Source organism: Rattus norvegicus, chromosome 10 (genome assembly GCF_036323735.1).
Source record: "Rattus norvegicus strain BN/NHsdMcwi chromosome 10, GRCr8, whole genome shotgun sequence".
Taxonomy (NCBI): Eukaryota; Metazoa; Chordata; class Mammalia; order Rodentia; family Muridae; genus Rattus; species Rattus norvegicus.
The window spans coordinates 84,330,724-84,345,642 of NC_086028.1; the positions used below are offsets into that span (position 1 = coordinate 84,330,724).

The 14,919-nt window shown below is 47.3% G+C and overlaps 1 protein-coding gene across 6 annotated transcripts in view; it reads left to right on the forward strand.

Annotated features, from left to right (window-relative positions):
• The window catches only part of Wipf2 (WAS/WASL interacting protein family, member 2), a 40,558-nt gene that overhangs the window by 13,419 nt on the left and 12,220 nt on the right, over positions 1-14,919 (forward strand). For 5 of the 6 annotated variants that reach the window (XM_063269425.1, XM_063269428.1, XM_006247353.5 and 2 more), the window contains 4 exons: positions 5,931-6,062; positions 11,917-12,049; positions 12,721-12,837; positions 14,020-14,676. In XM_063269425.1, the coding sequence (XP_063125495.1) occupies positions 6,000-6,062; positions 11,917-12,049; positions 12,721-12,837; positions 14,020-14,676 (970 nt within the window). In that variant the 5' untranslated portion in view covers positions 5,931-5,999. Of the gene's footprint in view, positions 1-5,930; positions 6,063-11,916; positions 12,050-12,720; positions 12,838-14,019; positions 14,677-14,919 lie in introns of those variants that run through there. The other variant, NM_001191825.1, reaches the window with a different exon arrangement.

A 14,919-nucleotide genomic window follows, 5' to 3' on the forward strand; every position in this document is an offset into this window, starting at 1 on the left:
CATCTTCTTTTATATTAGAGTCGTAGAAAAACTGCTTGGTCCTTTACTGCTGGCCAGCAAAACATCTGTTTGCAGCCAGCTCCGCCTTGGATGCTGCCAGTTACCTGGAGGTCAGGAGCCGTGTAGTACTTACAGTTAATGTATCGCAGGCTGAGTGTAACACTTAGTGACCAGCTCTGGGAAGCCCCTGTGTCTGTTAGTGAAGCCACGTTGGCGGACTCTGGCATTGAGTGCATTTGCATTCTCTGTTGAGCGAGCGTCTTTATAGTAACAGCTCTGTGGTTTATGTATTTATTTTCTGCTGAGGAATAAACCCAAGGCTTTGTGCATACTATGCTATGTACATACTCTACCACAGAGCCACACCCCTAGGCCCTGTCTTTGCTAAAATTTTAATTTATTTTGATTGTATGTATGAGTGCATGTGTAGTGTGTGCAAGTGCAGACATACATGTGGAGCCAAGGGGGCAACTTTAGGGAGTCAATTCCCTCTTTCTGCTATGGCTTCTGGGAGTTGAACTCAGGTCCTTAGGCTTTGGTGGTGTACTTCTACCTGTTGAGCTATCTCCAGAGCCCATCTCCATCCTAGACCCTTTCTTTTCTTTTCCTTTCCTTTTTTTCTGTTTTTAAAAAGATGTATTTATTTTATTTATGTAAGTACACTGTAGCTGTCTTCAGACACACCAGAAGCAGGCATCGGATCCCATTACAGATGATTGTGAGCCCCCATGTGGTTGCTGGAAATTAGACTCAGGACCTCTGGAAGAGCAGTCAATGCTTATAACCACTGAGCCATCTCTCCAGCCCCCTAGACCCTTTCTAAAATGCTTTTATAAGTTTTAGCAAGCTGTCCCCCACCCAACCCCCCACTCCTCCCAACCCCCGATTGCCTCAGCCTCCCATGTGCTGGGGTTACAGGAGTGCTACACGCCCAGCCTCTGTGCTCCTTACAATGGTGAAAAATCACTGGTCCAGAACACTGGTGCCAGCTGTGGTGTGTGCCTGTAATCCCAGCATTCAGGAGGCAAAGGAAAGAGCGTCAAGAATTCAGGGTCATCCTTGGCTGCATAGAGTCCAGAGCTAGCCCCAGCTATGTGAGACTTTGTAAATGTATCCATCCATCTATTGTCTTTTGGGACAGTTTTCTCTAGGTTGGCCTAGAACTTGCTGTGTAGATTGGGCTGGCCTGAAACTCATAGAAGTTCATCTGTCTTTGAGTCCTGATATAAAAGTCTGTGCAACACTCCTGTCTAAAACGTTGCTTAAAAACAAATCAACAACAACAACATCCTGCCCATTCATATCTGTTTTAGAAAATCTAGGGCAAGCCTGGGGAGATAACTCAGCAGTTCCAGAGCACAGGAGGGCTACCTGCCCCTTCACAAAATCACCTCAGCATTTTAATGCCATCTCTGCATGTAACAGAAATCTGTCAGCCCTCTGACTCAACTGAAATTCAGAAGAGCATTGGTACCATTTCTGTTGAGAGATGAGAGCTCTGTACTCTGTAGCCCTGTAGTGGAGTAGTGAGGGAAAATAGGTGAGACCTGAGAGTTGCTCTTGACGCTTCCTTGTAGACACACTAGAAATGCACTGGTAGACGCCTTCGATCGTCTGACCTGCCGAGAATGCAAGATGCGAGTGCTTTATTCTCTGTGGACTTCGGTTCCCAGCTGAGTGCAGGAACCTGTTTGGTCCTTGTCTGTCTGTCTGTCTGTCGTCTCCTGGGTAGCTGTGGTAATGCCCTCCTGGGCATCTCCTGCTCTCCCTGTACTGAGGTTCTTTGTCCTCAGTGCTAGATGCCATTACACCACTGTGGCAGGGAGCTCCAGATCTTCCAGCTCTCTTGTTTTGCTGCTGTTGTTTTGGGCTATTTTGTTGTTTTCGTTTTCTTTTTTTTTTTCTTTTTTCTTTTTTTTTTCCGGAGCTGGGGACCGAACCCAGGGCCTTGCGCTTGCTAGGCAAGCGCTCTACCACTGAGCTAAATCCCCAACCCCAATTTTGTTGTTTTCTGTGTGTGGTTGATTTGTTTTTGAGAAGTGGTTTCACTATTCAGCCTGGCTGGCCCGGAAGTTGCTATTCAGAGCAGGCTGGCCTCAAACCTAGAGCGCCACCTGACTCTGCCTTGAGTGCTGAGGGTAAAGGCACATGCCAGTATATCAGGCCTTTATTGGTTTTTAGGAGCCATATTAAAGGAAAGTGGACAGGCAGGCACATTCCGTGTGGTGATTTTTAACCCTAGAAGGCACCCCCGTAGTGCCTAAGTCTCCATCTTCCTTCCAGTAAGAGATTGCGTTCTCTGTGGCGCTAGAGCTAACTGTGCTCCTGATTCTCTGTGAGTGGGAAGCTTTTGCCCCATTTTGACTTCTTTGGCATATTGGCTAGAGAAGGACACTTCTGGGTTTGGAGAACGACCCCTTACATTTATTTTAAAATCGCCCCCTTGGTGATAGGGTTTTCACATATGAAGATTTATTTACCACTTCGATTAGTATTTTAGTGACGCTAAGCGTCTGTTTGGGGCCATTGACTAGGATGCGGTTGTGTTTTGCCCAGGTTGGTCTTGACCTTCTGGGTTTAGGTGATCTTCCTACCTCAGCTTCTTAAGTAGCTGGGAGCACAGGTATTGGGCATTGCCCCTCTTAGCATATTTCTTTTTTTTTTTATTTTTTTTTTTGGTTCTTTTTTTCGGAGCTGGGGACCGAACCCAGGGCCTTGCGCTTCCTAGGCAAGCGCTCTACCACTGAGCTAAATCCCCAACCCCTCTTTTTTTTTTTAAATATTTATTATATGTAAATACATTGTAGCTGCTCAGACACCCCAGAAGAGGGCATCTGATCCCATTACAGATGGTTGTAAGCTACCATGTGGTTGCTGGGAATTGAACTCAGGACCTCTGGAAGAGCAGTCAGTGCTCTTAACCACTGAGCCGTCTCTCCAGCTCAGCATATTTTAATTAAAAAGCAATTGGTGCAGTGCTTGTCAAACAGTTTCTCTTACTGTGGTGACCTCCAACCATAAAATTATGTCATTGCTATTCGTAACTGTAATTTTGCTGTTGTGATTTGTAATGTAAATATCTGATATGCAGAATATCTGGTATACAGTCCAAAAAAGGGTCAAGACTCAGGTTGAAAACCTCTGGACTGAAGAGTTAGATCTTGGTAAAGGGAGACTACAATACTCAACTTTGGAACTAGAAGTGGAATGGTATTTCCCTTTGGGGGTGTGTGTGTGTGTGAGAGAGTGTGTGCGCGCTTTTTGTTTTGTGTTTTTGAAACGATTTCTTTGTATATCCCTGGCTGTCCTAGAACTTGCTCTGTAGACCAGGTTGACCGCAGAGTCAGAGATCTGCCTGCCTCTGCTTCCTGAGTGCTGGGAGTGCAGGTGTGCACCAGCACCACCCAGTGTAAACAGCTTTTTAATGTTGGTTCTGGGGATTGAACTCTACGCACGTTACCAACTGAGCTATCTCCCCGTCCCTGCCTGGGTGTGTGGAAGTTAGAGGACAACTAGTTGGACTCTTTTTCCCACTGTGGCCTTAAGGATTGAGCAGAGCCTGTTAGGCTTGGTGGCAAATGCCTGATTCTCCAGCCGTCTAACTGCCCCCACGGCTCCGCTTCAGAGAGAATGTAGGCCTCGGCCTCCTGCGAATGCCCAACCAGGAACTGTTCTTCAGATCGCTGTGTCTTTGAAATAGCCGGCTCTGTTGGACAGCACAGTGGGAGGAGTTGGAGATTTGTCAGTCAAGTTTCTCATCAGTTCTGTTCTCCTGCAACAGTTCCTGGTCTAGAGAACCGTTAGGATTTCTTCTCTTTTCTATCTTTACTGCTGGTCATCGAGAGACTATTGGAAATACTTGTTATTCACGGTGGATCACAGATATCCCTGTAAGGAGTTCAAAACTCGGCCTTCCTGTGGCCTTCTTGCCACGCTAGCTTGACTGTTAAGCTTGGCTTAGTCCACACGGTCTCCATCTTTACTGTGGACTGCCGCAAGTCTCCTTGCCCCAGCCATAGTTGCTTTGTTCAGAAGCAGTTCCTCTGTGCACTGACGAATTGACCTCTTTGTTTCTTCTTCTTCTTTTTTTTTTAAAGATATGTTTTTTACTTTTGTTTCTGTGTGTCTGTGTGCTGCATGTGGGTGGGTTCCCATGGAGGTCAGAGAGGGCATTGGATCCCCTGGAACTGGAGTTACAGGTTCTTGTGAGCAGCCTGATATGGGAGCTACAAGAGCAGCAAATGCTCGTGACCTCTGAGCCATCTCTCCAGCCCTTTATTTTCTCTTTCCTATCTGAGTTTAGATTCCTTGTGCCCGGGTTATTCTGGCTTCCATTTTTGGAGATCAAGAAAAGAGATTTTCTTGGGACCAAGCTTTGGAGAACTTGATGTTCTTGAGCTCTCCGTTTTATCTTTAGCCAGTGTAATGACTTACATCAGTCAATCTGTCCGTCCATCCCTCAGTTCAGTCCTGTATGAACTTAAGCAAATTGTAATGGGCAGATAGCTGTAGGTTTCAAATGCTAAGTGTTTTGTGACCAAGTGTGTAGCTAATTTCTCATGTGGTATTTATTCTCTAATCAAGTCCCATGGGTGTGACTATTCCAAGGTACAGGTGAACTGTGGCCTATTAGTCAAATACGGTCACAGCCTGCTCTTGAATGCCTCTCAAACTGAGAATGACTTTATATGTGTGTTTGTACATATGTGCATATACACACACATATATATATACATATGTGCATATATAGAGAATATATATATCCTAGATATGTGAAAACACACACACACACACACACACACACTTTCCAAGACAGGGTTTTCTGTATAGCTCTGATTTGTCTACCAGGTTGGCCTCGACCACTGCTTCCCAAATGCTGAGACTAAAGGCCTGGACCACTGCTGCCAGTGACTTTATGTTCTTAAAAGGCTGTTAAAAAAAAAATCAGGGGGCTGGGGATTTAGCTCAGTGGTAGAGCGCTTACCTAGGAAGCGCAAGGCCCTGGGTTCGGTCCCCAGCTCCGGAAAAAAAAAAAAAAAAAAGAGCACTGATTGCTCTTCCAGAGGTCCTGAGTTCAATTCCCAGCAACCACATCCAACATTCCCAGCTCACAGCCATCTGTAATGAGGTCCGATGCCCTCTTCTGGTGTATCTGAAGATAGCAATAGTGTACTCATTTAAAAAAAAAACTAAAATAGATAAATCTTTTTGAATAGCTAATTGATAGAATATAGGCTCACCGCACCTTCAAGCCCTGACACCCTCCACCCCCAAGTCAGAGGACTTAAACAGATGCCTCAGCCAAGAAGATGCACAATGGCAGGTGGGCATATGAAAACATGATCAACACCAGGCTCCTTGGAAATTGTGAATTAAGCAAGATTGCAAACTGAACAGTACATGCTTACTAGCGAGGCCAAGATCCAAACCGACAGCACCAAGTGCTGGCAGAGATGTGGAGCAACAGGAATTCTGTGTTGCTGATGCAAACCCAAAGTTGGTATAGCCATTTGCAGCATCTTATAGAATCAAACACACTTGTACTGTATGACCCACCAGCCAGTCACACGGTGGCGAGGTGCGTGCATGGACAGTTACCTAGAAACTCTTGGTGCTTCTTGCTCTGTTTTGCTGTGAACCTAAAACTTCTAAAATTGAGGTTTTTTTGGTTGTTTTTGTCTTTTAGTTGGGCTGGGAATAGACATCAGTGGTGAAGCCTGTGCTTAGCATGCGTGAGGCCCTGGGTTTGATCCTCAGTACCACAAAACAGAATCATTTATAAAAGGAGTCTGTAAGGTGGCATTTTATAGAGCATTTATGTAGGGGACGAAGTGTTCAGGACCTCTGGTCCTTGTCTAATCCTAGACTTCCTGGGTACTCAGAGCCTCTAATTTTAACGCTGTTCTTTTGAATTCTGGTTTTGTTTATAGGTCTATGAATGACCTAAAGCTGCAACTAAAAACGGAGAGAGAACGGTGCCAACTGGGAGCAGGGCAAGCATGCCAATTCCTCCTCCCCCCCCACCCCCGCCTGGTCCTCCCCCACCTCCCACCTTCAGTCAGGTAGGTAACCTCTCCACTGGGTTATCTTCAAACCTCTAAGTAAATTGGTGGGCTTCTCGTACTGTTCTCTTCTTTTTCTTTCCAGCCTTCTTTGTTTAAAACTTCTAGATTTTCTTACCTAACTGCTCTTTCACTGTGAGCTTGCTTTTTGCTGTGTTTACTTTTCTTTTATATACTTGACACGGATGAGTGTTTTCCCTGCTTGTATGTATATGTGCCACTTGCATGCCCGGTGCCCAGGAGGTGGAAGTTAGCCTTGGGATCCTCAGGAATGGAGTTACAGCAGCTGTGGAACCTGGGTCCTCTGCAAGATCAGCAGTGTTCTTAATCACTGAGCCGTCTCTCCAGCACTTACCCTCTTGTGGTTTTGTTTTTTGTTTGTTACAACAAAATCTCGCTATATAGTCCAGGCTGGCCTTGTATTTGCCGTGTAGTCCAGGCTGGCCTTAAATTTGCCTCATTTCTCTTTTTTTTTTTTTTTCTTTTTTTCCAGAGCTGGGGACCGAACCCAGGGCCTTGCGCTTGCTAGGCAAGCACTCTACCACTGAGCTAAATCCCCAAACCCCTGCCTCATTTTTCTTAACTGCTGGGATTACAGACATAAAATAACCCTATCTACTAATTGTTTTAAATACCATCTATACTTTTAATATGTATTTAAATTTTTTTTCTTTTTCTTTTTTTCGGTGTATTTAAATTTTAACTAAAAATTTTCTCCTCGGATTTTGAGACAGGATCTTACTATGTGACTGGCCTAGAGCTTACTAGCCTGTAACTTGCAGTGTGATCCTCTTTTCTCTGCCTTGTGGATTGTAGCCCTGAGCATCTGCCCAGCTGCATCCTGGATTCCTGTCGCATTTGTAGACACATTTAATAGCAGGCAATGTAGATAGACAACAAGCCTGTCTGCCTCAACGGGTTTGCATTTCTGAGCAGTCCCCATAACTATCTATTTTATAAATAGGTTAGTCTCAGTTGGGCGGTGGTGGCACACGCCTTTAATCCCCGGCATTTGGAAGTGAGAGGCAAGTGGATCCCTGAGTTCAAGGCCAGCCTGGACTACTGAGCAAGTCCCAGGACAGCCAGGGGCTACATAGCGAAATCTTGTTACCAAAACCAACCAACCAAAAACATAACAAAAATGCGAATAGGTTAGCCTCCTTTCTCTGGCGTTCTTGAGAGAGGGATGAGGACCTGAGGAGGTAGTTTTCTGCTACATTTCATCTTTCCTGCGCCCAGTCAGTTCAGTACAGTTTTTAAAATTGTTTTCTTTTATGTGTGGGTGATTTGCCTGCATGTATCTGTGAACCATATGAATGCCTAGTGTCCTAGGAGCCAGAAGAGGCTGTCAGGTCCTGAACTGGAGTACAGACAATGATGAGCTGTCATGTGAGTGCTGGGAATTGAACCCAGGTCCTATAGAAGAGCAGCCAGTACCCTCAACCATTGATCCATCTCTTCAGCTCCTTGGGTTTTTGTTTTGTTTTGTTTGAGCCAGGTCTCACCGTGTAGACCTGGCTGGCCTGGAACTCAGAGATCTGTCTGCCTTTGCCTCCCCAGTTTTGGGATTAAAGGCGTACACCACCGTGCTCAGCCTTTGTTGGTTTGGGCTTAAGACAGGGTCTGACTGAGCAGCCCAAACTGGCCTGAATGTAACTAGTCCTCCTGCCTCAGCCTTGACCATCCCCAGCTTTCATCTGAACAGTTTTTGCACTTTTCCTCTCTGTGCCAAGCACTGTAGAGTACTGAGTGGTGGTCCTGTTGTCATGAACATGTCATGTTGTCAACAGTTGTAAACTATACTAACTTAATAGGTAAACTATATTGACTCTTAGCCTGCTTTCTTAATAAATTAAAAAACATACAGATTATACGTATGAGTGGTTTTGCTTGCCTTTGACAGCTTGTATGCCTGGTGTCTTCTGAGGAGGCCATAGTAGAATGTCAGATTTGGAGCAGGAGTTACAAGTGGTTGTCAGTTGACTGATGTGGGTGTTGGGAACTGAACTCAGGTCTTCTGTAAAAGGAACAAATGTTCTTAAATCTCTGAGCCGTTTCTTCAGACCCTGCATTCTTTTTAATCTTAATTGTTGCTGAAAAATTTTAAATATCTGCTTCCTGTTTAATTTCTTTTGTGAGGGGTTGGGGGTTTAGCTCAGTGGTAGAGCGCTTGCAGGCCCTGGGTTCGGTCCCCAGCTCCGGAAAAAAAAGAAAAAGAAAAGAAATCTTTTGTGAAGTACGGTCGTGTCCTTGGATTATTAACTGTCGGTGTGTGTCCTAGTCAGGGCTTCCATTGCTGAGAAGAGACACCATGCCTAAGGCAACTCTTATAGGGACATTTAACTGGGGCTGGCTTACAGGTTCCATTATCATCATGCCAGGAAGCAGGGCAGTGTCCAGGTAGACACGATGCTGGAGAAGGAGCCGAGAGCTCTGCATCTAGAACTGAATGAAGGCAGCAGGAGACTGCCATCCTCAGGCAGCTAGGAACTCTCTCAAAGCCTACTCCCACAGCGCCACACCTTCTCCTTCAACAGCGCCACACCTAATCCAACAGGGCCACACCTCCTAACAGTGCCACTCCCTGGACCAAGCATATTGAAACCACCAGTTTGTAAAACGTTTTTATATGTTAAGGTACTGTAGAGCCCAGGCTTTCCCTGTGCTTTAGTTGTGTTAGAAACCGTGAGCCTTTGTGCATAGTTACACTTGTATCTCAGGCTGGACTTGAACTCCAGATCCTGATATCTCAGCCAGCTAAGGTTATCTGCAGTGTGTGCTATCGTACCCAGTTTTAGAATGGTTTTGATTTCTAATGATTTACAGAAAGGTTCATTAAGAGCTTGGAAAGCCCTACCTGGGTGTAGGCTGGTAGAATGGCTCAGAATGCGTGGCAGCCTAAGTCTGGTCCCATGGTAGAGGGAGAGAATTGACTCATGAAAGTTGTCTTTGACCTTCATACATGAGCACATGCATGTGAGTGCACATGTATGTGCACACACAGAGACACAAATGGAATAATTGAAAAAAAACTCTGCATTTAATGAGTGGTGTTAAGATTTAACAGATGGACTGGGGCTATAGCTCAGTGGTGGAACATTTGCCTAGGCTGCAGAGTGTCTGAGTTTGGTCACTCAGACACACACACACACACCCCAACCACAACGGTGTGGGTTACATTTTAGGTATATGTAGGATATTCATTTGGGGATGTATTGTATCTGCTGCTGTGCATGTGAAGCTGAGGTCAGACATGAGGGTGAGATGGAAAACTGGGAGGGTTGTGGAGACAGGCCCCAGTCAGTGAAGTGCTCACATCACAAGCAGCACGGCTTCAGTTTACTCTAGCACTCCTGTTTAAGGAAAAAGGAAGCTGAGTGCAGCAGGAGATAGAGGTGAGTGGTCTCTGAGTGCAGCAGGAGGTAGAGGTGAGTGGTCTCTGAGTGCAGCAGGAGGTAGAGGTGAGTGGTCTCTGAGTGCAGCAGGAGGTAGAGGTGAGTGGTCTCTGAGTGCAGCAGGAGTAGAGGTGAGTGGTCTCTGAGTGCAGCAGGAGGTAGAGGTGAGTGGTCTCTGAGTGCAGCAGGAGGTAGAGGCCAGTGGTCTCTGAGTGCAGCAGGAGTAGAGGTGAGTGGTCTCTGAGTGCAGCAGGAGGTAGAGGTCAGTGGTCTCTGAGTGCAGCAGGAGATAGAGGTGAGTGGTCTCTGAGTGCAGCAGGAGGTAGAGGTGAGTGGTCTCTGAGTGCAGCAGGAGGTAGAGGTCAGTGGTCTCTGAGTGCAGCAGGAGGTAGAGGTGAGTGGTCTCTGAGTGCAGCAGGAGGTAGAGGTCAGTGGTCTCTGAGTGCAGCAGGAGGTAGAGGTCAGTGGTCTCTGAGTGCAGCAGGAGGTAGAGGTCAGTGGTCTCTGAGTGCAGCAGGAGGTAGAGGTCAGTGGTCTCTGAGTGCAGCAGGAGATAGAGGTGAGTGGTCTCTGAGTGCAGCAGGAGGTAGAGGTGAGTGGTCTCTGAGTGCAGCAGGAGGTAGAGGTCAGTGGTCTCTGAGTGCAGGCCAGCCAAAGCTGTGTATGAGACCTGGTCTCAGAACTAGAATGCAGCACAAACATTACCAAAATGAAGTGGAGAGCATTTGAGGAAGACACAGGACATCAACCTCTGGTCTCCGTATGCATGTGTGCACACGTATATACACAGGAATATGTCTGCCCATAGTGTGCAAACCATGATGGGCTTTGTTCATTAACATGTAGATGGAGGCTGAGGATGGAACTTGGGGAAGTGACGTAAGAGAAAGATGAAGAGGGTTGAAAGAGGCAGGAACTCTGAGGCAATCACATCATCTTAGTCAGGGTTTCTATTCCTGAACAAAATACGACCAAAAAGCAAGTTGGGGAGGAAAGGGTTTATTCAGCTTACACTTCCACATTGCTGTTCATCACCAAAGGCTGGAACCTGGAGGCAGGAGCTGATGCAGAGGCCATGGAGGGATGCTGCTTACTGGCTTGCTCAGCTTGCTTTCTTATAGAACCTGGGACTATCAGCCCTACCCACGATGGGCCCTCCCACCCTTGATCACTAATTGAGACAATATCTTACAGCTGCATCTCTTGGAGGCATTTCCTCAAGCGAGGCTCCTTTCTCTGTTATGACTCCAGCTCATGTCAGGTTGGCAGACAAAACCAGCCGGTGCAAGCATGTAGAACTACGCTCAGGTTTGACAGGTGTAGACAGTTGTTGATGCAGAAGCCTGGTGACCCGAGTTCAGACTCCAGAACCCAAAGTGGAAGGGAAGAACCAGCCCCAGAAAGCTGTCCTCTGACTTCTGCATGTTCAGAGGGGCACACACAGTAATGACTAATAACATTTTAAAGTTTAAAAAATTATCACACCCTTAATCCCAGCAGTCCAGAGGCAGAGGCAGGGCAATCTCTTGACATCAAGGCCAGCCTGGTCCACAGAGAGTATTCCAGATCAACCAGAGCTACACAGAGAAACCCTGTCTTGATAAGCCAAAATAAATAATAAATACATTTTAAAAAAACAAAAACCAGGGGTTGGGGATTTAGCTCAGTGGTAGAGTGCTTGCCTAGCAAGCGCAAGGCCCTGGGTTCGGTCCCCAGCTCCAAAAAAAAGAAAAGAAAAAAAAAACAGAAACCAAAAAAAGTTTGGGAAATTGACTCAGAGTATGCTAACCATGAGCCTCAACTTCCCATGATTTCCTCAGTGTGGGTAGGGCTGCCAGTATCTGCTTTAAACATTGTGTAGAAGACAGAGTAGTAGAGCGGTGACAGGTCATGCTGGGATACAATTCTGCAGTCAGGGTGGGGGTGGGGATTCTTTTTTTTTTGGTTCTTTTTTTTCCCGGAGCTGGGGACCGAACCCAGGGCCTTGCGCTTCCTAGGTAAGCGCTCTACCACTGAGCTAAATCCCCAGCCCCATGGGGGTGGGGATTCTTTTTACCGATTACTAATCGCATGACCACCGTGGGAAACTATTCAGCTTCTGATCCACACTTTCAGTATGGATAGTGGTACTCATGCCTTTCTCAGGGTGTCTCCGGTTTCAGATGAGGTCATCTGAGTAGTACTTAGCACAGTATTTGAGGCATAGTGGGTGCTCAGAGAAACCCTATGCTGGTGATTGTGCTCTGTTAGCATGTCCGAGATGCGCACTCATGGTTAGTCTTGGTCTCCTCTCAGAAGTGGTGAGTTGGAAGCGGGGAGCCGAAAAGGGTGGCCGCACCACACACACCAGTACTGCTGCTCGGCACAGGTGTCTGTGCTGCACTGGCCTAAGTCACTTATTCCAAGCTTGTGATAGAAAGAGCTCTTCAGGGTAACCTCAACATTTCTTCTTCCTCCAGGCAAACACAGAACAGCCCAAACTCAGTAGGGATGAGCAGCGGAATCGAGGCGCCCTCTTACAAGACATCTGCAAAGGGACCAAACTGAAGAAGGTGACCAACATTAATGATCGGAGTGCTCCTGTCATCGAGAGTGAGTCTGAGCTTTTTTCCTAGGGTGGAGTCAGGAGCCAGGCTTAGAAGAAATCTCTGGTCCATCTTGTTTATTGTAGTCTCTTGAGTGGGAAAATGGTGTCCTGGGTATCTTGACTTTCCTTCCAGTTGCAGAGTTGAATACCATGAAGTTCTTCCTAACTCGGAGATAAAAGCCCTCGCCTGCTGCAGTAGTGTTTGTCAGGGCACATCCTTGGCTATTCCCTCCGGAGACCACCACATTCCTGGAAGCTTCTTGGCTGAAACCAAGGATGGTTCTCTGATTGCTGTTCATGTCCATTCTTGCAGGTGCAGGAGAGTTTGCTCACATTTCATCCCCCTGAGCCACTAGCTGTTCAGGAAAGAGAGCCCAGGGAGCTCTGCTGAGCATATCTTTAATTGAGTTGTTTTCTTGCTCCTTAAAGATGGTCCCTTTGTCCCTTTGTCCTTTCATTTTGCTTGTTTGTCTTAATAATCCTCATGTGGAGGTGTGCAGCTCTAAGGCCTACATGGTCTTGGGTTGTCTGTGTGTTTGCTGTACTGTGCACTGTTTTGCTGCTTCTTGATAGAAGGGCAAAGATAAGGTTGGTACGCATGTAAATGAACACCTCGATAGAGGGATGGTCACCAGCTCAGAGCATGTGACATAAAACCCTTACCTATGTCTTCCAGAGCCCAAAGGGAGCGGTGGTGGCTACGGCCCTGGAGCTGCTGCTTTACAGCCCAAGGGAGGTCTCTTTCAAGGAGGTGTGCCGAAGCTCCGCCCTGTGGGAGCCAAGGATGCTCCAGGTATCTCAGAAAACGGTCTCCCAACTATACGTTTTGACTTGTTCCAAGTGTACCTTAGGATGAGGCCTGGGGCTGAGGGTAGGAGGAAGAAGAAATGAGAGTAGTTCCACAGGAAAGCAAAGCTGAGGGGTAAATTAAAATGTGTTTAACTTGGGTAAGGAAAAGGGGAGCTGGTGGTGTGGTGCATGACTACAGTCCTCCTTGGGAGGCTGAGGCAGGAGAATCCCAAGTTTGAGGGCAGCCTGAACCCAAGAGTGAGAGCAGGCTTAGAGAAACAAAGCAGATTTCAGTGCTGAGTTGTAGCTCAGTGAGGTGAAGGCTTGCCTAGTGTATGTGGAGACCTGCAGAGGCCAGGCTAGGTGTAATCCCAGTGCTGGGGAGCGAGAGGCAGGACAGTCTCAGACACTCAGGATCATCCTTGGCTACAGCCTCAGTTACACGAGACCTGTCTCTAAACCCATAAATACATTCAGAATATTTACACACACACACAGAGGTATATACACAGAGAATAGACTTATTATTTGGCCCTTAAGAAAGAAATTAATGCTCTTCCAGAGGTCCTGAGTTCAATTCCCAGCAACCACATGGTGGTTCACAACCATCTGTAAAGAGATCTGATGCCCTCTTCTGGTGTATCTGAAGACAGCTACAGTGTACTTATATATAATAAATGAATAAATCTTTAAAAAAAAAAAAGAAAGAAATTAATGTTTTGTGAAAACACAGATAGACTCAAAGGACCTCTGTCACGTGAAATAAGGAACAGAAAGACAAGTCAGTCTGGCCTGGTAGTACGCACCTTTAATCCTAGAACTCGGGAGGCAGAGGTGGGCAGATCTCTGACTTTGAGGCCAGCCTGGTCTACAGAGAGTTCCAGGAGCCAGGGCTACACAGAACTACGCCCTGCCCCCCAAAAAGGGTAAAATAAATACATGTAATTCAATTTAAATGTGCTCAAGCTTATGTCAGCAGTGTCTATTACAGGTTCCCAATCTGTTTATACGGACTAGAACTCAAGAGTTCAGGCTAGAGGTAATAGCTCAGCAAGTGGGGGGCCTTGCTTAGCTCTGGGTTAGATCCCAGGGCCACAGGAAAGCAAACACTGAGGAGGCTGGGTCAGCTAGGGACCCGACTGACAGGCTCTGCCTCTTCACACAGTGTTGTCTGCTGTGTTTGCAGAGACCCCAGCTGGTAAGCCGGCTCTTCAGGTACCCAGTTCTCGAGCTGCTGCTCCAAGGCCTCCGGTGTCTGCAGCTAGTGGGCGACCTCACGATGATAGCGACAGCAGCCGAGCCTCCCTCCCAGAACTGCCCCGGATGCAGAGACCCTCTTTACCGGACCTCTCTCGGCCTAACACCACCAGTGGCACCGGAATGAAGCACAGCTCCTCTGCACCTCCCCCGCCCCCTCCAGGCCGGCGTGCCAACGCGCCCCCTACCCCTCTTCCTCTGCACAGCAACAAAGCCCAAGCCTACAACAGGGAGAAGCCGTTGCCTCCAACACCTGGGCAGAGGGTGCACCCGGGTCGAGAAGGACATCCTGCTCCACCCCCTGTAAAGCCGCCTCCTTCCCCTGTGAACGTCAGAACAGGACCCAGTGGCCAGTCTCTGGCTCCTCCCCCACCGCCTTACCGCCAGCCTCCTGGGGTCCCCAATGGGCCCTCAAGCCCCACCAATGAGTCAGCCCCCGAGCTGCCACAGAGACACAATTCTTTGCATAGGAAAACGCCAGGGCCTGTCCGAGGCCTTGCACCTCCCCCGCCCACCTCAGCCACCCCCTCTTTGCTGAGTAACAGGCCACCTCCCCCAGCCCGAGACCCTCCCAGCAGGGGAGCAGGTGAGTGCTTGGAAGCCCTGAATCCTTTTGCTTGCTCTCAGAATGTCTCTGCCGTGACTGGGGAGAGTAAGAACTCAAGTGTTTTAGTGGATGCCTTTTTATGTGCTGGTGATGGTTAGGGAAAAGAGAAAGAAGAACTTGTGGACAGCCTAGTACATACCTAAAATAATGCTATGTTTTGAGCTGGGGGAGAAGTTAGAATGAGATGCCAGTGTGAAAAGACCTGAAGTAGGAACACTTGGG